The sequence below is a fragment of the Phyllostomus hastatus genome, unplaced genomic scaffold (assembly GCF_019186645.2).
Source record: "Phyllostomus hastatus isolate PE091 unplaced genomic scaffold, TTU_PhHast_1.1 phas_contig_38, whole genome shotgun sequence".
Taxonomy (NCBI): Eukaryota; Metazoa; Chordata; class Mammalia; order Chiroptera; family Phyllostomidae; genus Phyllostomus; species Phyllostomus hastatus.
In genome coordinates, this window is record NW_025333869.1 from 24,256,872 (window position 1) to 24,279,365 (window position 22,494).

Below are 22,494 nucleotides of genomic sequence, written 5' to 3' on the forward strand. Positions count from 1 at the left end.
TTGCAAATTTATATTGGCAGGTCATGGAAGACATCTGAGCAGACTTGAGAAAGATAAGAAGTAAGCAATCTTGCATGTATTCAAGAGAAGAGTATTCTAACTGTAGAAAATGCAAATGCAAAATCCTGTGAGGTAGGTGCATGTCTGGCATGACTGGGGAACAGCTAGGTCAGTATCACAATATTGGAGCGTCCAAGGGGAAAAGTGGCAGCAGCTGGAGGGTCAGATGGGGAGCCACTTTCCAGCAGTGGTAGGCTGGAGTTGCCTGGTAACCAGCTGAAGAGCAGGTACATTCTAGAACTTTGGGTCCCATTGTGGGAGTAATTATACCACAAAAATAGGCAAATAGTACAAATCAGAGGCTTTTCCCTCTCTGGAAATCCAATTTATCAACACATTGCTGTCTATGGACCACTTTAAGAACAGTCATGTGCCATATAACGATGTTTTTTGGTCAACAACAAACCACAAAAATGGCAGTGAGCCAATAATATTATAATGGAGCTGAAAATTTCCTATCACTTAGTGATATCATAGCCATGTTAATATCATAGCACAACATGTTACTCATATTTGTGGTGGTGCTGGTGCAAACAAACCTACCGCACTGCCAGTTCTATAAAAGTATAGCATATATAATTATGTACAATACATTATACTTGGTAATGATAATGACTACATTACTGGTTCACATATTTACTATACCATTCATTTTATTATTGTTTTAGAGTATACTCTTTCTACTTATTAAAAAAGTCTGCTGTAAAACAGTGTGCTGTGTTTCATAGGCAGTAATACACTTCATATTTACCATGTGTCTCTTGGTAATGATATGCATCATTAGAGAAATGATATGCATCATTTCTCTTTCCTCAGTTTAATCTCATGTTGTTTTGTACAGCCACAGGCTGTATGGTTTTGTAGCCTAGGAGCAGGGGGCTATACCATGTGGTCTAGGTATGTAGTAGGCTATACCATCTAGGTTTGTGTAAGTACGCTGTATGACGTTCCAACAATGAAACTGTCTAACGACACATTTCTCAGAACACACCCCCACTGTCAAGCAGTGTGTAACTGTACTTTGTCTTTCACTCTGAGTGAGATCAGAAGCTGTTGGAAAGGTAGTCTTCTGCCTCCCACTGCTTAAGTTCTGAACAGAGAGAACAAATGGCAAAAGTAAGGAGACTAACTTGGAGGCTGTTAGTATCATCTAGGTGAGATATGGCAGTGACCACCAAGGTATCCAACCTTTTGATGTCTCTGCGCCAGAAGAGGTATCTTGGGCTACACATTAAATGCATTATGACACATATAATCACAAAAAATATCATAATGTTTTAAGTAAATTTATGATTTTGTGTTGGGCTGCATTCACAGCCATCCTGGGCTGCATGTGGCCCATGGACCAAAGGTTGGACACCCCTGAAAGTGCCAGTGGTGAGAAAGTGAGAAAAAGTCCAATTCTGGATATCAAGAGCTGTTCTGATTTAAATCAATATGCTGCAATAGTAAACGAGCCTCCTGCCTACAACTCAATATATACATATATTTACTACATTTTTTAAAAGGGTAGGAAAGTGTTGCTAAGGAGAAGGGAAGAGCCAAAAATTAATTTTAACTAAAGTAATCAGAAGAGCCAAAGGTATCAATAAGAAAAAAACAGTAAAATCATGAAAAGGGGCGCCCCTTGGGAAAAGGACTCTACATTCCTGTTAGGTTGGAAGTGATGCCTTGAAAGCCAAAAGAACATGTCAGATGTCAGAAAGGCCAGACTGAGGCTCGCTCACTGATCTAACAAAGACAGTCACTGGGAAGCACAAATCCCACTAACATACACACAGTGATATAGCCAAGTCACCTCGACCTGGCTTATCAGTCTTCAGGATGATATAATAAAAGAATGGGTGGACATTGTAACTTGTGACTTTACTTAATACAGACTAGAAAAAAAGTCTTTTCTGATGCATCCCAAAAACCTAATTACAGTAAAATACAGTCATTAGCACAACCTACTTTATCCATCTTATAACAGAGATAGGACTGTAACAGCTCCAGTAACACAATGGCACTTTCATAATCCTATAATTCAGAAAAAATGTAAATTCTATGGGATATAACATATAAGACTAATATGTTTAGTTTGTTCTCCATATATCCCTTAAATGTTAGCAGTGAATTTTGTGTGTGTGTGTCTTCCCAGAACTAACACTTTTTGTATACTCTTTTCTTCAAGAATAACATGAATACAGAAATATATGTAAGCCTGGAGAATTTTCACAAAGTGAACCCATAAAGCTAGCATCCAAAACAAGAAACAGAACATAACCAGCACCCTGGAAGGTCCCTTCAGACCCCCTTCTAAACACTTTCCCCAACCTTCAACAAGGATAATAAATTCCCTGATGTCTGATGCTGTACATTAGTTCTACCTGTTTTTGAAATTTATGTAAAAGAATTACAAAGTATGCATGCTTTAGTTCCTGGCTTCTTTTGCTCAGCAATGCATTTGTGAAATTCACACATCATTCATTACATGTAGTTGTAGTTTGTTCATTCTGATCACTATTCAATATCCACTGTGTGGCTGTACCAGAAACTTATTTACCCATTCTACTATCGATAGGCTTTTGGAAAATTCCAGTTTGGACTATTACAATTAGCCCTACAATAAACATTTTTTGTCCATGACTTCTGGTGAATATAAGCACACAGTTCTGTTGTGTATAAATATAGGAATGGAACTGCTGAGTCATAGAGCATGCATGTGTTCAACTTTAGTAAATAACAAATGAACTTTTAAGGAAGAAATATTTTAAGATCTTTATGGGGAAATTTGAACGATTAATGATTTATCATAAAGTATTGACTTCAAATACTACTTTCAGGAAGGTAAACATATTGTTCCAAATTGCTTCCAAAGAAGGAAATTTACTTTAGAATATCTTCACCTGCAAGTTAGTCTATGACAATAATGGAAGTAACCATGTTAGTCTTGTCCTTTGCAGAACTGATGATGCTAAATATTTTGGAACAAACAATTGAATCATTACTATCAACAAAGTAAACCACCTCCTCAATTTGCTACAGAATATAATGTTACCAGTCAGAACTCTGCAACAGTTACACCTGTACTCATATAATCATACTCCCTCAAATTGAAAGGGACTTCAGAACTAATCTAACCTGCGGGTGGATGCCTTCTATATCAGTGACCATAATCATGTTAACAGACATTTATTTAACCCTGGAACAGAAAAAGAACATGACGCAAAATCTAAGGAAATCAGAATAAAGTACAGTCTTGAGTCAATAGCAATGTATCAACATTGGTTCATTTATTGTAACAAACGTACTATATGTGAGATGTTAATAATAAAAGATAAATTGGAATTCTATGTACTATTTTCACCATTTTCCTGTAAATCCAAAAGTTTTTAAATAAAATTTATTCTTAAAAATCCATTTAAAACATGGTAACATAATCTACAGATTGTCATAAACTTGCTAAACTCCTCTCAGAATGCAATCCAAATGAACTTTAAGAGTTGTCATACACCCACATGCGCATACATATACACGCACATGTAAACTCTTCATTTAAAGGGGTCAGACACACAGACAAGTGGGGGAGGTATTCTATCTATGCTGATTTTGGTTTTACTCCTGGCTCTGAAATTATGAACAAGACTCAGACTTCCTTTTTTATTCCAACTAATCTAACCTTTTTAGTATACACTGTAAGTGCTTAATGAATCATTAAAAAGCAATCCCCTAGTTATCTTTATACAATAAAATAAAAGCATCCAAACTCCAAGTCAAATCAATTCTCCAGTAAATCAAATTTTTGTGGTTTTAATCACTAAGTCTTTCCTTTCACTTCAGGGAGGAATAAAGGGAAAAAACAGACTGTGCCTTACAGCTGGCAGGGAAAACAAGTAGCCCTAATATTGGATGAGAGCTAGTAGAAGAACCTCTGGGCAAAAAGGCAGATTTAGCCTCTGGTTTCAATTCCACCACTGATCTGCTCTTCAGTCTTTGAACATTTTCCTGAACATCTTATCACTTCTTGGCTATGCCAGATATCCTAGTTAAATCTTTTATGCTATCTGTTCTATAAAACCTTTACAGTGTCTAAAAAGAAAAATACTATCCTACCACTGAATGAATGTTTATATCTACTGAGGAATGGGGGGGGGGCTTTCAACTGTGATTCTAGAAAGTTTATATCTAAATGCAACTTGAAATGTGGTTCTTCTATAGCATGAGTTGGCAAATTTTTTCTTAGAGAGCCAGATATTTCAGGCTTTGTAAAACCATGTGGTCTCTGGCAAACTCAACTCTGTTGTTGTGTGCAAAAGCAGCCATTGACAATGTGTGAGTAGATCTATCCGTATTTGATAAAACTTTATTTACAAAAACACAGTGGTCCTGGCTACGTAGTTCAGTTGGTCACAGCATCATTCTGATATAGCAAGGTTGCAGATTCAATCCCCAGTCAAGGCACATATAGGAGTCAATCAGTAAATACATAGATGGATGTAGCAACAAAAGTTGTTGTCTTTCACTGTCTCTCTCTTGTTGTCTCTCTCAAATCAATAAATAAATTTTAAAAAATAACACAGACATCCCAGCTATAATTTGCCAATCCCTGTTCTATAATATCAGGGGAAGAAAAATCAACTGGCAAGATCAATTTTGGTAAAACCACATCATGAATTCACACTGAAACAAACTGTTTTGCTTGCAGGAAGGAAATGCTTATGAATCATGATCTTCACATACCTGAGAATGTTCAAGTTTCCCCTGCATGAACAGGTCACATCACCAATACCTAAGACAGAGCAGGAAAACACTCTCCCTTACATGGTTGTTATGACATAACAGGGAATATGTTAATTTATGTAGGCAAAATTTACAAGGTGACCTGCAAAAGTAAAATACCAGGTTTTAGCAATTTTTTAGCAATAAATACAGAAATCCAAACCTCATTAACATTCACATCACTTCCATATATTAAGGTAAACTGATTCAGATAAATGTCAAGGTCATCAGCTTTCCTGGGAGAGCTGTTCTTTCTCCATGTAACCCAGACCCTTACTTATTCATAACCTGTTAAATTTCCAAAAGGCCAGAGTAACTAACTATGAGCTAACAGAAGTTCTGACTGATTCTGGGATGAGACAGGGGTTGCTCGCCTGCACATAGTCTAATCAGGCCAAGGTCAGATCTATCATCCTTTAGGGTCTACCCTAATAAAAATATTCCATTCTGCAGAAGTCACCTAGCTAAATTCAGCACTATGTTAGCTACCAGGTGTTCAGTAGCAGGCTGGAGCAAAGAGCCATCCCACAAGGATCAAGCAAGTGCCTTTTTAAAAGCAAATCTTAAAAAGTTCCTCTACATGGCTTTGCAAAGTAAGCAAAAACCATGCCAAATAGTAAAAAAGGCACTTACTTGACTCCCACAGGCCAGCTCCACACTCTAGCAGCTAAGATGTCACTAGCATGGCACATGGAGCAAGGTGGAAACGGTATCTTGCCAACCACTGTAGGAATGGTAGTAAAAGACCTAAAAGAACAGAAAAAAGTAAAGTCAATGTAAAAGGAAAAGGCCCTCCTGAGCCTGGTGACATGGGAACCTCAGCATATAATGCCAGAAAAAGAAAAGGAAATGTGAAAAGATCTTATTTAGGTCAATTTTAGCTACCAGTTAGACAGCTATAGTGACCCTTAGGGCAAAAGGGCACTTTTAAAGGAATGTGCATTATAACTTAGAATAAATCCAGATTGCTTATGAGAAACTGATAAATGCAGTTTGTCACAAAAAGAGTATTGAATCTTTGATAACCACACAGTAAGCTCATACAGATATAAAAATAGAGAATCTAAAGCAACAATTCATAAACTAATACTTTTAAAAATAGTAAAGAAGGGAAATTTTTTTCACCCCATCTCTATGCTTCCAGCATTCAAAAAACAAACAGAACCATAAAAAAAATGAAAAAGTAAGAAATGTTTTTAAAAACTTAATGGGACCCTGGCAATAGAAGACAGACTATCCAGGTTCACTCAGGAACTTTCAGTAGTTTCAGAAGTAAGTCTACAAAACTTAGAAATCTTGGTGTGCACACATACAAAATATCTCCTTTATTTGCCTAGCCACACAACTCTCTGTTTAGCAGTTGTGTTACAAAATGCTTGACTTGGCCCTGGCCAGTGTGGCTCAGTTGGTTGGAGTGTCATCACGTATACCAAAAATGTGGGTTCAATTCTGAGTCAGGGCACATATCTAAGCTGCAAGTTCAATCCCCTATCGCAGCTTATAGGAGGTAACTGACTGATGTTTCTCTCTTTCTTTCTCTCTCTCTCTCTCTCTCTCTCTCTCTCTCCCCCCCGACCCAAAATCAATAAACATATATATTTTTAAAATGCTTGACTCAGTAAACTGAATCAGAGATCATTCAAAAAAAAGAACAATGGTAACTTTTTTAAAAGCCTATTTTCACAAGCACTACCTCCTCTCCCCATACTTACATTTTTCATGGGTAAAACAATTTGTGAACAAAAAATAATATTTGTGTGATCTGCATGAAAAACACCAACAGTGAAAATAAAAATCATTCTCAGGTAGTAATACCCACTCTCCTCTTCTATCTAATCATTTCTACCAAAAAAGAAATCTCTTCTTTTACTTGCAGATACGTTCAGCATCCTTTCCTTCAGAACCACAATGGAAGAAACAGGCGGTTGAGTTTAATCATCCTTGACATACAAGAATTTATCCAATAATTTAAGTTTGTATTCTTAATCAGTTTTAGCTTAAAGACTAGTATTGCACTATCCCATAATTCAAATATGCTTAAAAGTTTGGTCACATTTTTAAGATAAGCTGGTGATTCAAACTGCACAGGCCTCAATTAATTTAATTAGAATGGGATGTTCACTGTTAATAGCATATCTGGTCAGACTACATCTTGAGTGCCTAACTAACATTTTCTTCTCAATTTTGGCTTGTGTTTGCCTTGCCTTGGCAACAGTCCCTGGAAAGCACACCATCTATCAGTGTTTCCCTTGATGCATCAGCATTTCTGGTTAATGCACTACAGCAAATCATTTGGAGGGACAACCTGAATGAAACTCTGCACCATGTATTTTGCAAAATTTTTCAAACCATTATCAAAGATGTTACAAATGAAATTGCATGAAATTAGCAAGAAATATATTTACCACAGGTTGCCTTTTAAAACAATGACTACAGTTATTGGCTCAGTTTGTTGGAGCATTGTCCAGTGAACCAAGGGGTTGTGAGTTTGATTCTCAGTCAGACCCCATGCATGAGTTGCAGGTTCAGTCCCCAGTAGGGGTGCATACAGGAGGCAATGGGTAGATATATGTGTGTGTGTCTCTCTCTGCCCCCTTCCTCTCTCTCTAAAATAAATAGACATATCCTCAAGTGCAGATTTTTTTATTAAATAAAAAAATTAAAACAATGACTATAATGTAAGAATATAACTGACAAATAATATCTATTATTAAATAAGATTTATTAGTAAGAGAAATATTTACTGCACACCAACTACCTGCCTCAAAAAAAAGTAACTCGCCTCATTCCTAGACCTTGTTTTCCTTTGCTCCACAAAAGCCAAGACACAATTCAAGAAGTCCATTTACCACTTAAGATACATACCCTTTTACAAAATAAAGGGGTAGTCCCAAATTTCAAATTATCCCAAACACAAAGAAAAAAAACAATAAATAAATGCCAACGAGTTTCCATCCACAGCCTGTGTGCACTTGAAAAATCTGAGAATTTTAATACCGTGAACCAAGATTTTGCTGCAGCATTCAATCCCTCATGAGGTTTCTGTATCCCAGCAGATGCTGTTCTGCATTTTACAGAAGACATATTCATCTGTGTAATGAAACGTTACTCTTCTCTGTTTACTCTTGGGAAGGACAAAGGATTTTCCCAAGAATACAATAAATGAGGATATTCCACACCAAAAAAGGAAACTAGCTATTTTTAAAGTCAAAATAACATCCTCAATCTAACTTTACAAATGATGTAATATATTCTTCTTTCCTACTCCCTCCCCAATATTCAGCTAACAAGACGTCCAGTCAACAGAAGAATTATTAAATATGTGAAATTGGGAATGACACTTCACAAAGGAGTTAAAAATGAAAAATGAGTGAAGACTAAGTATTTTTTAAAGTATTAATCAAAGAGAAAATTGCATAATGATACATACAGTGTACTATCATAAGGTTTAAAACATACTTACCATACTATATAAGGCTCTCTGTATAAACATACACAGAATAAACACACGCATGGGAATGGTAAACACCAACTTGGAGAGGATGTTACTTTCAGGAGAGAGAACAGGAAATAGGAAGCATACTTGGGGCAGCAATTTCAGTTATAATTTTAATTTCTCAAGTTAAACAAAATACATTATTCTACTTGTTTTTATAGATATAACATACTTCATAATCTAAAAAGAAAAGACTTTTTCCCTTGTATGTTGCCTAAACACAATATAATTTCCTTATGAAGGGCCATCTCATCCCACCCCTCCTTGCCCCCCAAAAAAACCCTGTTGCTGGAAAAGCCTTGCCAATGTAAGCTTCGTTGAGAGCCTGCTCTTCAGGAGTTTTCTGTCTTTTCTTCCACTAGTGCTGCCACTTTCTGATGCTGGCTTTGATGGGATCTTCAGATCCATAACCCAGCTTGTCTCTACTTCTAATCTTACCAAGAAGACAAGAAATCTATTACAGTTGCCTTTCATTCCCCCCCCCTTCACAGCTAAAAGCTCTAACAATCATTAAAAAGAAATCACTATATATTTAAAGCTCACCTGACTTTGTAACACTTGGCCAAGTTATGAACTTATTTCATTGTGACTCAAATGCCAATGCAGAATGAGATATTAAATTAAGGAAAGTACTGACTGAAGTTTAATTCTTCATCTAATAAATAAGTACTCCAAAATTCTGCAATACGTCATACTGTAATTGTTTTCCCAGCTCAACTGTGCTTAGACATTTTGTTTTGAAGCTTAGGTCAAAGCTGGAAATAGAAAAAAAAATTCATTTTCTTTGGGGTTAAAAAAACACAAAGAAACAAACCCTAACTACTAACATGCATACAAACAAGACATTCACACAGAGTATACAGATCCCCTCAAAAATAAAAATAAAACCATTACCACCTCTTCCTGATCAGAAAGCTCATTTATCCTGTCTATTCAGTGCTTCCAGCACCAGCACTCAAAGATCAGGGAAAGAGGAGCAAAAAGGAGAAATTGACAGAGACAGACATAAGCTGGTCTTCCTCTGTTTACAAAAGAAATACATTTACATCAAAAGCAAATAAAAAACTTTTAATCTTCTCATTAGGTTTTTAATATTTCTATTCCAGTCTACCTTTAAATACTTCTTTAAAGTATTCTGTCATCTATACTCTGTTTTAAAATGAAAAAATAGGTTTTTATCACACTTGGCCACTTGCCACAGCCCTGCTTCATGGCAGCTAGCAGAATTCTGGCAGTGCAAGATACAGGATACAGGGGGCTGCTGGAAACACAGAATATTAGTTCCAAAATAAACACCTCCAAAAATCTGTCATCTTTGGAAAAAGATATGTATGTATGTAGGGACCCGAGAGTTGGCAACATCTCTTTCGAATCGTTCCTTTCTCTCTTCTGCAGTGCCCAGCCTTTCACCTTTCCCTCTTTCCCTACTCACTCCAAATACTTGCCTACTAAATGCAGTATGTAAATTTCTTAAATTACTTATAACACAATAGCACTACAGTCTGTTTCATTACTATTTTAATTTAGCATTTTATATAGTCCTGCTTGTTTCAGCACAATCTGTGAACTCTTAAGGTTATTGGCTGCTGCCTGAATCAAAAAAAAAAAAAAAAAAAGTAATTCCTTCTTCATCTCTGTGACTCCCAACGCTGTAGTATCTAGGCACAAAGAACGAGCTGAGCTATAGCTGCATTATCCACAGGGTTGAAGGATTTACACAATGGTCTCCAGGACTTTTAACTCATTCTCATTGATCCAACACTGACAATATCTATGTTCTTGCCACTATTATGCTCAGTTCACAGAGTTTGGGAAAATAGACTACTATGTGCAACTAATTACTTATTAAGGTTTTCACACTCGGGCTAGCAGGCAACAACTCAGAATTAATAAGTTACTAGAGCAGGACCATCTCACTTCAACATTCCAGTATTAACCGCTTTTTTCTTTCTCCCATCACTCCAACTCTGGAAACCCCAACACATTTTCACCTCTCCCCCTACTTACTTGGCAGTTTGAATTGGAAGAAGAAGACTAAAGAGAAAAATGGAACTAAAGGCATAATGACCTGTTTTAAGAAGAACGCAGGATAAACTGTTCATCAAGATGTGAGAAGTAACTATGTAAACTTGCTGCAAAGGAACTAGAAGGCTATCTTTCTTCACTTCAAGCCCTTGAACCTTGTGAGAATAAGCAAATACATTATACTTGAGCTTATGATTTTTTATACAAGCCACCCAATAAAACAACATAAAAATTACTTATAATGTGTTATGTAAAAATGACATATGTCTTAGGATTAAAGAAGCCCTTTAGGCTCACCTAATCAGGCAACCTTATTTATTAAGACCCAAAAGGTTAAGTCACTTGTCCAAGGTCAAATAACAAGTTAATGGAATAGAAAGGAAGAAAACCCTAAGCCTAACTCTCCCTAATGGGCATCAAATATTACAAAAATGGAAAGCTAAAGAGAACTAAATCAAAGAAAATTACTCAGAAGTATTTATCTAATTAATGAACGTAATGTTAAGAGTTTCTGCTTTGGAAGAGTATAACAGAGAACACACACAACAAAGATTTGTTGAGTGCTCCTTATGCTATGGGATCTTTCTCACACTGCTGTGCAAATTTTTCAGATTCTAATAGTAGGGGGCAGGAATGTGGGGATAAGGTGGACATCTAATTTGACATATAAATTTAAAAATCATTTTAAATAATTAAACCAGGTTTAATTATTTATTATAAACCACATTTTTATATACAAAAGTAGAAGCATAGAAGACAACAAAGCAGTATATTTATCATGACTGTAAAAAGAAACACATGAAGTTTCAGTGCCTGAGAAACAGTCTCAGATGCCTTGAGTCAAATTGTCTTTCTACCTTATACTAGCTGATATTCCCTCATCCAATCACCAAGTTCCACCAATTCTAGTTCCTAAGTCTCCCTTCTCTCTATTCCCTTTTGTCTATCCCCAATGCTCCTATCCTAGTTCAAGCATCTTGTACCTGGTCCATTAAGATGCCCCTTACTGTTATTTCTCCCTTTCTGGTCCTCTCCTCTTCAATCCAGTCTTCCTGCTGCTGCTAGTGTGACCTACCTAAAAGCACAAACCTGATCATGTAACTCCTCTACCTGAAATTTTTCACACTCACCTATTGACAAGTAAGATTTTTCTAAACTGCAGCTTAAAGTTGTAAACTCAATTTAAGTGGGTCCCAACCAGTATTCTTTAACAATACAGAACAGAAATTATGTATGACTCATACATAAAAATAATGTTTCATAAACTTTCCTTCGTTTTAGGTACACATGCGGCTGGGTCATGATATAAAATGCATTTCTACTGTGGTTTGGGTTGAGTTTTAAAACAACAACAACAACAACGAAACTCTGACCTACATAATAAAATTTCAGCTCCTTCACAAGTCCTTTCCCAGTCTAATTCCTCACAGTGGTTATGAGACAAGCTCTGGAGCTAGACTGCTTGGGTTTATAAGCAAGGTATGCCACGCACTGGCTGTGTGACCCTGGGCAAGTCATTTACTAACTCCGTGTCACTGACCAGCTGTGACCCTGGGCAAATCGCTTAACCAGTCTGAGGTAACTCAGTTCACTATCTGTAAAACAAAGATAATAGTATCTACTCATAGGGTATCACAAAAATTAAGTGAAATTTTCTATGTAAAGTGCTTAGCGCATGGTGCACTTGATAAATATTAATTACTACTGATAGCACTACTACCGTACAGTCTAATCTCTAGCTATTCCTGCCCATAGTCCAATTGTTACAAACTACTGGCTTATTTCTTCCTACTGTCGCGTCAGATCTTGCTTGGTACTGCCTGGAATGTGCCCCACACCTTTCCAGGCCCCACACACTGTATCTCCCCATATTTTAGTGTAAGGAAGGCCTCCCCTGTGAAACCTTCCCCAATTTTCTCAGGTAGGTCTAAGGGCTCCCACTAAATCACCGTAAGGGGAAAAAAAATGACACAGCTAGTTATAGTCTTTTTTGACAAGGTCTCTTGGCCAGATGACCACTTCAGAGGCATCTCTTTTTCCCAATGTGACGGCATGTCACAAAGACTAGGAGTTTTGACAGATACTTTATGAATGACTCCAGGTTCTTAACATTTCCAGGTCCTGGTTTTCTTGCCTGTACAATGGGGGTGGCATTTTGCCTGAAGGGTTGTTGTGTAGTACACTATACAATGTTCTATAAGTGTCTGACATAGAAGCAATGCTCACTAATTATCAGGTCTACTAAGGGGGACTTTTTAGAATCCTGAACTAAATTACAAAGATCCCTAAGAAGTTTGCCTTAGACCCATATCAGCTAATACCTGGAGGGGAAGGTGGGAAAACAGACTTAAGAAAAGTAGTTAGTAGGAAGGATGGTGAGATCTCTTGGAAGAAAAGTGCAGTGGATTCTTGAGAAGGAAACACAGAGAAAGGAAAGAAGATGAAAGGGAAGAAACACACTGATACCAGTGTGGTACAGCTTTAATTCTAGCCAGAACGAGACTTAAGTCTCAGCTCCAAAGTATGTGTCTTGTCCATCTTTGCATCCCTAGCATTAAAACAGTTGATGACATTTAAGCAGTGAATGTATCTCATCCTCTGGATAATAATATCTCTCATAGGGTTATAGTTAGAATTAAATGAGGTAACACAATGCCCTCAGACCTTAGATGTTTTCTCCTATATCTACACCTCTGACTACACAGGTCAGATAGTTCAAGCTAACCTACCTGCTTTCCTGTTATTTGACCAATTATCAGTCACATTAACTTTCTCAAGATTCAAGCAGGCAATAATGCTCTTAAATATCCTGTAACACCACTTACTATCAATAAATAAGAAGTCCAATGTAGGCCTGTCTTAGAAGGCAAAAAAGAAGTTAAAAGAATCCTGTAACCTATAAGCAGTACCGTTTAAGACTGCATGCTTGAGACTGTCCTCTGGATAGCCTTATTCACCCCATGTGCTCCTTAGCAATCTCCTGGTGATTATTACAAGTGGTCCACAAACAATAAAGTGGACAGTTAAGTATTAAGAAAAGAATATTTAAAAACTGAAAATTTTAGTAACAAAGAATAAAGGGTAAACACCACTCTTCTGGATAAATAAGTATTATTAATGCCCTTAAAGAACCTTTGGAAAATGCTCTTATATTTAAGAGAAATTTCAAAATGCAATGTCATGTTATTCAATTATTCCAAAACTGCATTAGAAAAAGTTCAGTTTTGACATGCTATTAGACCCAGCTGGTGATGTAATTCACCAAGTTATATTTTTATCACTAGAAAAGATTCAAACCTGTATACAGTTTATGGGTCAAAAACTCACTAAACTTACTAATTTTACTTTGCTTGAAGTCAACTTTAATTTTATACAGGCAGTCTCACTGTAAGTACTTAACAAAGTACAGTGAAACAAACAAATGGACAGTTTCTCTTTTGCATTCAACACGCAGAGGACAGGTTTTTAACAGATGTCATCAAGCTTGATCTAAATCAGGGAGTAATTCAAGACTGAGTTTGAGTTTAGAAACTTACTGAAGGAATTTGACCCCAATTCACTTTTAAAAACCAGTTTTGGCTTAATATTTTTAAAAATGTAACACAGAATTATGTAATTGAACTGATGGGAAAGGCAGCAGACATATGAAACATTTTCAGCTCCAGAGTAACTTGCTGGACTACTAAGGAAAAAGCCAATCCACTGCTCTTGCACTCTTGTTTCCTTAACATAAAGTCTTTTTTAGCTCTAAATATCAAGATTCTTTTAAGTACATGTCTTCCATTCTAACATCTTAGTTTTTCTAATATGTTATTCCAGTATTTCTAATATATCCATGAGCCATGCTATGGTATTAATCAGTTAAATAAAGAATGGAGGGGTTCTGGCCCGGTAGCTCAGTTGGTTAGGGTGTCATCCCAATATGCCAAGGTTGTGGGTTCGATCCCTGGCCAGGACACATACAAGAAGCAACCAATGAATGCATAAATAAGTGGAACAACAAAATCAATGTTTCTCTCTCATGCTCTCAAATCAATAAATTTTAAAAAATTAAAAGAATAGAGGATTCCCTTATATAGAGTGGCAATCTCAAGATCTTAAAAGGCAATCTTGCCCTTAATCACAGGAAAACAGTAATTTTTAAGAAAACCCACAGTGTTGCAAAGTTAGAATATAAAAAGAAATAAAAGCACCATCTCAGCAGTTATTCAGATAATGGTATCAATGAAGTGCTATTTCAGAAGACCATGACCACTACCTGCTTTCAACTTCACATGTGAGGCAACCCCCAAACCAAAATGATTTGACATTCAATTTTTTGCTTTTGACATACACCATTTTTGATGCTGCATTTTCTATTTAGTTTCCTTTTGGACTAGAGTTCCATTAAGTATATAGAGTCCCTTGGGAAAGAAAAGTTCAAATAGTCAAAATTTGATGAACAAATCCAAATTTACTGATTCAAATATTTTATGGGGTTCAAAATCAGCAAAATATTGAGATAAACAAAAAATGGCTGCTTCTTAAAAAATACATCTGCTCTAAACATTTATCTAAAACCCTCAAAATTTAATATTAGATTAGACAACAACCAAGCTAGAATCTGTTTCAAACATATAGTTCCAATAATCTGGCTATCTAGCATACTTTTGCTGGCTTTGGACAGAAAGGTAGTACCACTGTAGAGCTAATCCAATGGTACCTACCCTCTCCATCAATCTATCATAAAGAATTGCAATATACAACCAAAGACAACTCTGGCAATATCAAACTTAAAGCAATTACCCAAATATGACTACTTAAGAACAGGACATTAAACAAGTCAAAATGGTGGGGAAGGGTGGAGGGGGCAGTGTGCCTGTTCACTGGCAGGCAGGCAAAAGGTACATATTCGCTTAATGCTTCTCTGAGTGTCACCTGTACACCCAGCACTGTTTTGGAGCTGATGAGAGACAGGAAGGTAACAAGATACACAATCTTTGCCTTATCTTCCCAGTAAGATAAGGTAACACAAATGAACATTTAGAGAACGAGACAAGTCAGTGTCAATCTGTGTCCTGAAAATAATAAATCCTATCATAATTCAGAGGGCAAAATAAAACAATAATAAGGGACTAAGAGCCAGAAACTACACAAATCAAGATTCAGACTAGGACTTCTCCTTGAATCCACCTCTATTTAAAAGAAGTTTAATCCCAGGTGTCATTAATCACAAATGTAACCTAACAAGTCATTTTCCAAAGTTCCCATTAGGTCCGTTTTCTTACATGTAAAATGAGGATGAGAGATTCAAAGAGGAGTGAAAGTTCATAGTCTCCAACCTGAAATGGACCTTAGAGGTTAGAGAAGTGATTAAAACTGAAACTCAGCTACAAGAACTGCATAAACATTTAGTATGGATATATGCCTTCGGTGCAGTGGAGAATTTGTGCTAGGGTGAATCTGGCAAAGTAAGGCCAGGCCAGACCAGACCATGAGGAGTCCAGTTAAAGAACTGGGACTTGCCTCTGTGTCAAGCAATGTAATCTGTCAAAACTTTCAGGTTAAACTGAAATGATATCCCTGCCAAAGAACTACAATGTTAAAGTACAAAGAAAGGGACAGCCACATACTATAACAGTACAATGACAGACTTAAGAAAACTTGAGATTTAGTAATTCAGCATAGCCGTTGACCACTAGGAAATACCAACAGTAAGGCTGTCATAACCAGAGATGAAACAACTTGATTTAGCAAAGGAATTACACAGCTCACAATGAAATGCAGTTCCCCCTTAAAGAATCATCCTTGAAAATAGCAGCCACCTTCACTAACCACACAAAAAGTCATGCAACAAACATTTTACATCAGTCTTGGTTACAGTTGCAAGCTGGGGAGCTTCACACAAGAAAAAAGTATAGGCTGTTCACGCAGGAAAGGAAAAATTACTAGATGGGGCTAAAAATATTGAATAAACCCCTGCACTTTTACTCCTACTTAGTTGAATAATGTTTTAATGAGGGAAAGGGAGTTCTGTTTTATAATTTTGCAACTACATTTACCAATTAACTGAACTGTATTGCTTAGAACTCATTCTCCAAACTAGGGACAGACAGATTTCAAAAAACATGCCTCTCAAGCAAAACTAACCAGAACTGTCATGCCCCCTGTCTCTAGTTTACCATAACGACAGCAGAACAAAAGCAGCACAAGCTGGACTTGTGATCCAGTTCAACGCAGAGTGCCATCTGCTGCACAAACACAGGATGTCTCCGATGTAAGATTCAACCTCTGTGTCTCAGGGACTTTCATAAGGGCAAGTTGGTTGTTCCCATATTTGCCTAAGACATGTGCCTCAAACCAATATCTACTTATAGAAGATTTCCCATTCATGGGGCTTTGAAATACCAATACTTTCCTAGCAAACAATAGTTAATTTATGAGGGAGAGAGACACATGAAGGAGCAATTGCACTGTAAAATAACAAGAACACAATAAGGGGGTCAAAATATCTGGAGTGGGTGGGAGTCCTAAACTGTTGCATATTAGCTGTGTAATTCTGACCAAGTCTATCCCATTCTGGGCCTCAATTTCAGGCATAAAATATCAAAAATTGAACAAATCTCTAAGAGATACCTTTCAAATTGAGTCTTGTGAGGAATCACAGAATAACAGATGGAGAGCTCTATATATGACGGCTTCAGAGCAATCACAGAAGGAAAACACTCTTTACATATTTTAAATAATCAGTTGTAAGATTCTGAAAAACTCGAAGTTCATTTACAAGTCACCATTCCCATAACATGTCTACCCTTCAGAAATAAAACTTCACTTTAATTGTGCTTTCAGTTACAAATTCAGTACATTACGTTTACCCACCCCAGAATAGCACAGAAGAACACTTTCATGAAGTACCCACACAAGGATTACACTCACAGCCTGACAGATTCACATAGTGGAAAATACACAGGGCACAAAATTTTAAAATGCTACGTGAGTACCACACCCCAATAGTCTTAAAAACAAACTGTAAAGTCAGAAGACATATTATTAGAACACAGAGACAAAGACTACGCGGGAAGTCTTTACATTGTTGAGGGAGAGGGTACTACAACCCAGCTTTTGGGTGCTCTTGTGTTTCTAAGAGAACAAAACACATAACTGGAGGCTATGAAACATGCAAATCTAAACTGAACTGTGAAGAAGCTAGGCTCTCACCCAAAAGCTTTAGCAAAGCAATATGTCAGTTTGCCAAATATGAAAAAGTACAATTCTGTCGCAAGAATAAGAATAGGGTCCATACCTATGACTAATAATGACAACACCATATTGCATTGACAGACACGTTGGTTCTTTTCAAAGCCCTTTGAGACACAATCGTATGCTATCATTGGTCTCGGGGTATCCTCTCTGAAAACCTCCAGTTCCGTTTCCTCTCAACAGCCCTGCCATCAGAAAAAGACAGGTGGATGTATTCCTGGAGCTGAAGGCACTGGTGTCTCCTACCAGGCTGTCTGCAGCGACGCTCCCGTTACCACACTCCAGAACTTAGCCCCAGGAACTAAAACCCACACTCTGTCTATCTCCGAGCTGGCCAGAGACCAACACATATGGGTCTAGAAAGTCCAAAACAAGAGAACCTGCCGACTTGTTAGGTCTAGAACTCCATGGCAAGTTGATGTCCTGCAACTGAAAATAAATCACAAAGACATACACACACCAAGGTTGTTCAAATAGAAACTCCCGATCACTGCCAGCCAATGAAAACCAGCAATAACTGGCGAAGAAATCCACCAAATCCCCGACTCTGTGAACAACTTATCATATCCACTCCCCCTCTGCTTGCTGCCCACCCCTCGTCCTCGGGCAGGCGCGAACAAGTTTATGAGCCAGCCCTCCAAAAGGACCCCCGGGGGCCTTTAAGGACCTGAGGGAATGCACTGCCTCCTGAAGCAATGCAGCATCCATCGCAAAGGAGCTGTTCCCCGTGCCCACACACGCAGGAAGTCACGGGGGGGGGGGGGGGGATAAAGTTTGATTTTCCTTCTTGCCCATTCCCAAAGGGCCCAGAGAGGACCAGGGAGAGACCCCGCTGGGGTCCTGGGCTGCTCTCCGGAGACAGTTCCCAAAAGCATTGCACTGCCACTCGTCTGACACAGACGCACAGCAGCCGCGGCAACTCAGACACCCAAAGCCGCCCAGAGGAGGAGGCAAAGGGGACTACTTGCACGGGGCTCAGTTCGGGAGCAGCGGGGCAGAGCGGTTAAGAAAGGAGGGAGGGACCGAGGCCGGGGGCGGGTCAGTGAGAGGTTCAAGTCCTGTGCCGTCCCCGCCCTGGTGTCCCCAGTCCTGCGGGAACATCCCCGCCGTCGCCCCTCCTCCTCCTCCTCCTCCTCTCCGCTCCCTCCGCTCTCCCTCCCTTCCTGGTCGCCGCCGCAGGCGCCTGAAGGGCACGGTGGCCCCTCCGTGTCCGGCAACCTCGGGAGCGGCCGCGAGTTGAGGTAACTAGCCCGCTGCCCCGGCGGCCTGCCTGCCCGCGGCTCCCACACGGCAGCGCCGCCCCGCCCTCCCTGGAGCCGCCGGGCGCGCTCACTCACCGTCCGGTGGTGCTGCTGCTGCTGCCGGTGGCGGCTGATGCCCAGCCCAGGGAAGCAGCCGGCAGTCAGCGCTCCGCAACCGCCGGCGCCCACGGCACCGCCCCGGGAGGAGAGGAGCAGCAAGAGCGATCTACCTGCGGCGGCCGCCATCTCTCAACTGGAAACGGCGCCGACCCAGGCAGCGCAGCGGACGGCCGGGGCGGAGCTGAATCCCGCCATTCACCGGAGCCGGACCAACTGCAGGCCTTGACTGAGTTAATGAGGCGGGGCTTCCTGCAAGGCCCAATAGACAGGCGGGACAACCACAGTTGAGGTGCCAGTCACCTCCAGAGTTACCTATTGTGGGACCTAGTCAATTACGGGCAAATTCTAGGGAACTGGTAATTGGCACCCGAGCCCCCTATAATAGCAGCAATAGAGATGGCATATTCGATTCGATTAATCTGCATCAAAGATAGAGCTATGACAAGGTTAACTGAGGGAAATAGATATTTGTGCAAAGCTTTGTACTCTGAGAGTGTTCTAAGTTGGCAAAATAGGCACCAAATTAATGATCATTAACTAGGTATGCTTGGAACTCTCAACGACATGCCAGAATTATTATTCATGAATGATGGCATTTGGATATGCTGAAATTAATCCTACATCATAGGGCAATCTAAAGACTGTGCTTACTTACCAGTAGCATGGTAAGTAGCATAGTATAGGAGGGGTAGAATGATCATGATACCAAAGTCCCAGAATGAGTACATGCCATTGGAGTGAATTAACAGACCTGTGTACACTTCAAGTACTCAACTCATTTACTGCACCTTAATACTGATATTCTTACACTCTCCAGAAGCAATACTCTCTATTTTCGTACCATCTTTGACCTTGTTAAACTACAGAAGCAAAACATGTTAGGTAATGTAATAAAATCATATAAAATGTATTTTAATGAATTGTCATAAATTAGCTAAACTAGGCATTATAAAACACTTTGGAGTAACTCTTGATCACTTTCTCTTGAAAAATCCTTTTTCCACAAGAAATAAGCTCATATTGAGAGCTCATTAAAGACTGAAAGATTTGGGGTTCCTGAGTTCCCTTGACAGAGGATTTTTCTTTACTGTCTATTTATTATTATGAACTGGTTAATTCTCACAAGTCCTTTCAAAATATGGAGCAGGAAAACAGTTAGATAATCAAATTAAAGTGTTATTCTAAATTTTAGAAAACATATTTGAAGTGTAGCCTTAGGTAATAAAGAAAAAACACAAAGAATTTATTGTATCACTTGTTCTAATAATATTCTTTAAAGCTTGACTGAAATGGTACTTTTTTTTTTTACCAAGAGTAGATAAATAATGAAGTGGAGCTATTGGTTAACTTAATCCTTCCAGCCCACTCCAGAACAGTGTGATTGGCTTCTCCAGGACATACTATCATGCCACTCACCCAAAAGGCATTTATTGCCCAACAGTGGAACCTGACAGTTCAGGAATGAGATAAGCCCCTCCTTCATGTAACAGCTGCACACATTAATCCCCTTAGTTGGAAATCTGTGACATTCCTGAAACAACTTCCCTTCATTTTCTATATTTATCCCATCTGCATTTTATGTATTTACGCATGCATGCTGTGCCAGTACCATTTCCCCTTCTCTCTTGCCTCCTCACACTTCTTATTTGGCTTACTATTAATTTTAGTTTTGTTTTTATTTTCTATGCCTTCATCAAATATGACTATGAATCAGGATTGTGCCCTCTATCTCTATCTTGCACTTTGAGTTCTATTGGAATTGCCTTTCCTCTATTTTTCCAAATATAAAAATCAGATGCGTATCCAGCAGTACTGAGATTTAGTTCTGTGCATTTGCAAAAGAACCACAATAAGTGGGTATTTTTAAGTACATAAACCTGAAACTGGAGGAATTACCAAAACTTTCTTCTTACCTCTTTACCAAAATCTTTCATCTTTTATCTACAAAGATGAAACCACGGATGCACCACAGATACAGATAGGCTGTGAATTTGAGGATTCATTGACTAAACTGAATTCTAATAATTCAGGGCTAGAAACTAATCTAAACAAATGTCAATTACCTCTTCAGAGAGAAGATCTTTTCCATAGCTACAACACAACAGCTAGTTGGCCAGGCCCCAGAAGGAGAAAGTATAGATAGTTCAACAGGAAGTCATCCACATACCTTTTTAAAAAGTATATATGCAGGGAAATTATATATGAAGGGAAAAGGAAATAATATTTATCAACTACCTGCCATTTCAGACACTGTACCGATCACTAGACATATTAAGTTTATAAGAAATTGTAAGGTAATCAGAAAAAAACTTTAAAAAATACCATAACTTTTAAAAGTAAAATGTTGAAGAAAACTTAAATATCTTCCAATAGGTAATTGGTTAAATTGGAGAATAACCCTGTAACAGAACATATGCAACCATTAAAAAATGAATTGTCAAATATTATAACTATGGTGTCAGATGAGTACTAATCAGGCTGATCACAAGTTATATAAATGTCTAATCACTATGTTGTACACCTGAAACTAATATAATATTGTATGTCAACTGTAATTGAAAAATAAAAATCTAAAATAAAAAAGAATTATCCCATTTATACTTTTTAAAAAAGTAATAATATAGCATAGATGATCCTTTTAAAAGTTTTATATATACATATATAATTTAATAGGTAGATAGTGATTTCTGGAACAATAAATAAGAAAACATTAACTCTGAGGAGTTTTCAGGGATAGCTACTTTTTTGAATGGTTTAACTTTTCCCCACCTGCATGTTACTTTTATAATTATAAAAATACAGTCACTGAAACCTGCATGGCTGCAGAATTGTTTTCTGTGCCCATCCTTAAAACAGGCTGATCTTTTTTTTCAGCTAAAACTAATCAGAACACATTTCCTGGAGCATGAAATCCTAACTAGGTTTCCTGCTAAAATATACACTGAACTCAGTTCCCTAGTATGACTCAACTCAGTGGAGCATTTGCTTAAGCATTCCAGAATAACCAGGGTAGATGATGCACACACAGTTAGTTCATTAACATGAACAAGAAAACATGAAAGGGATCTGTTTAGAGGCCTGGGAACTGTGTGTCATGGTACACTGATCATGTGAATTATTATACAAGTCAGATCAGCAATTCTTAAAGATCAGAGAAAAGTATATGAAGAAGAAAAGCAAGAGCAAAGGGTTTAGTCTTCAATCAAATATTTATCACAAACCACAGTCTATTTCTCTACACCTACTCACCTGCAGTCATCTCCCCAACACTACTACTCACTTTCACACAACTTCCTACTTTCTGTGATCTTTTATATCCTTTTTCTGTCCGTTTCTGTGGATCATGAATATTTCTAGTAAGTGTAGCTTGGAGGGGCTCAACTACTCTTAAGCATATCTTTTCCTGTCTACACCTATATCTAGTCCCATTTCACTAAACATGCGTGCACGTGTGCACACACACATTTTTTCCTTCATTTTGTTTCATGAATCATTTACAGACTTTATTTTTAAAATATTTTATTTATTTATTTTTAGATAAAGAGGGGGGGG

At 38.1% G+C, this 22,494-nt stretch overlaps 1 protein-coding gene across 4 annotated transcripts in view; it reads right to left on the reverse strand.

Annotated features, from left to right (window-relative positions):
- The window catches only part of MCU (mitochondrial calcium uniporter), a 224,492-nt gene extending 205,393 nt beyond the window's left edge, over nt 1–19,099 (reverse strand). The window contains exons 1-2 of one of the 4 annotated variants that reach the window (XM_045842345.1): nt 18,919–18,988; nt 4,783–4,831 (exon numbers count right to left, since the gene is read on the reverse strand). In XM_045842345.1, the coding sequence (XP_045698301.1) occupies nt 4,783–4,809 (27 nt within the window). In that variant the 5' untranslated portion in view covers nt 4,810–4,831; nt 18,919–18,988. Of the gene's footprint in view, nt 1–4,782; nt 4,832–5,454; nt 5,541–18,918 lie in introns of those variants that run through there. The other 3 variants (XM_045842344.1, XM_045842343.1, XM_045842342.1) reach the window with 3 other exon arrangements.
- Between the last annotated feature and the right edge of the window lie 3,395 nt (nt 19,100–22,494).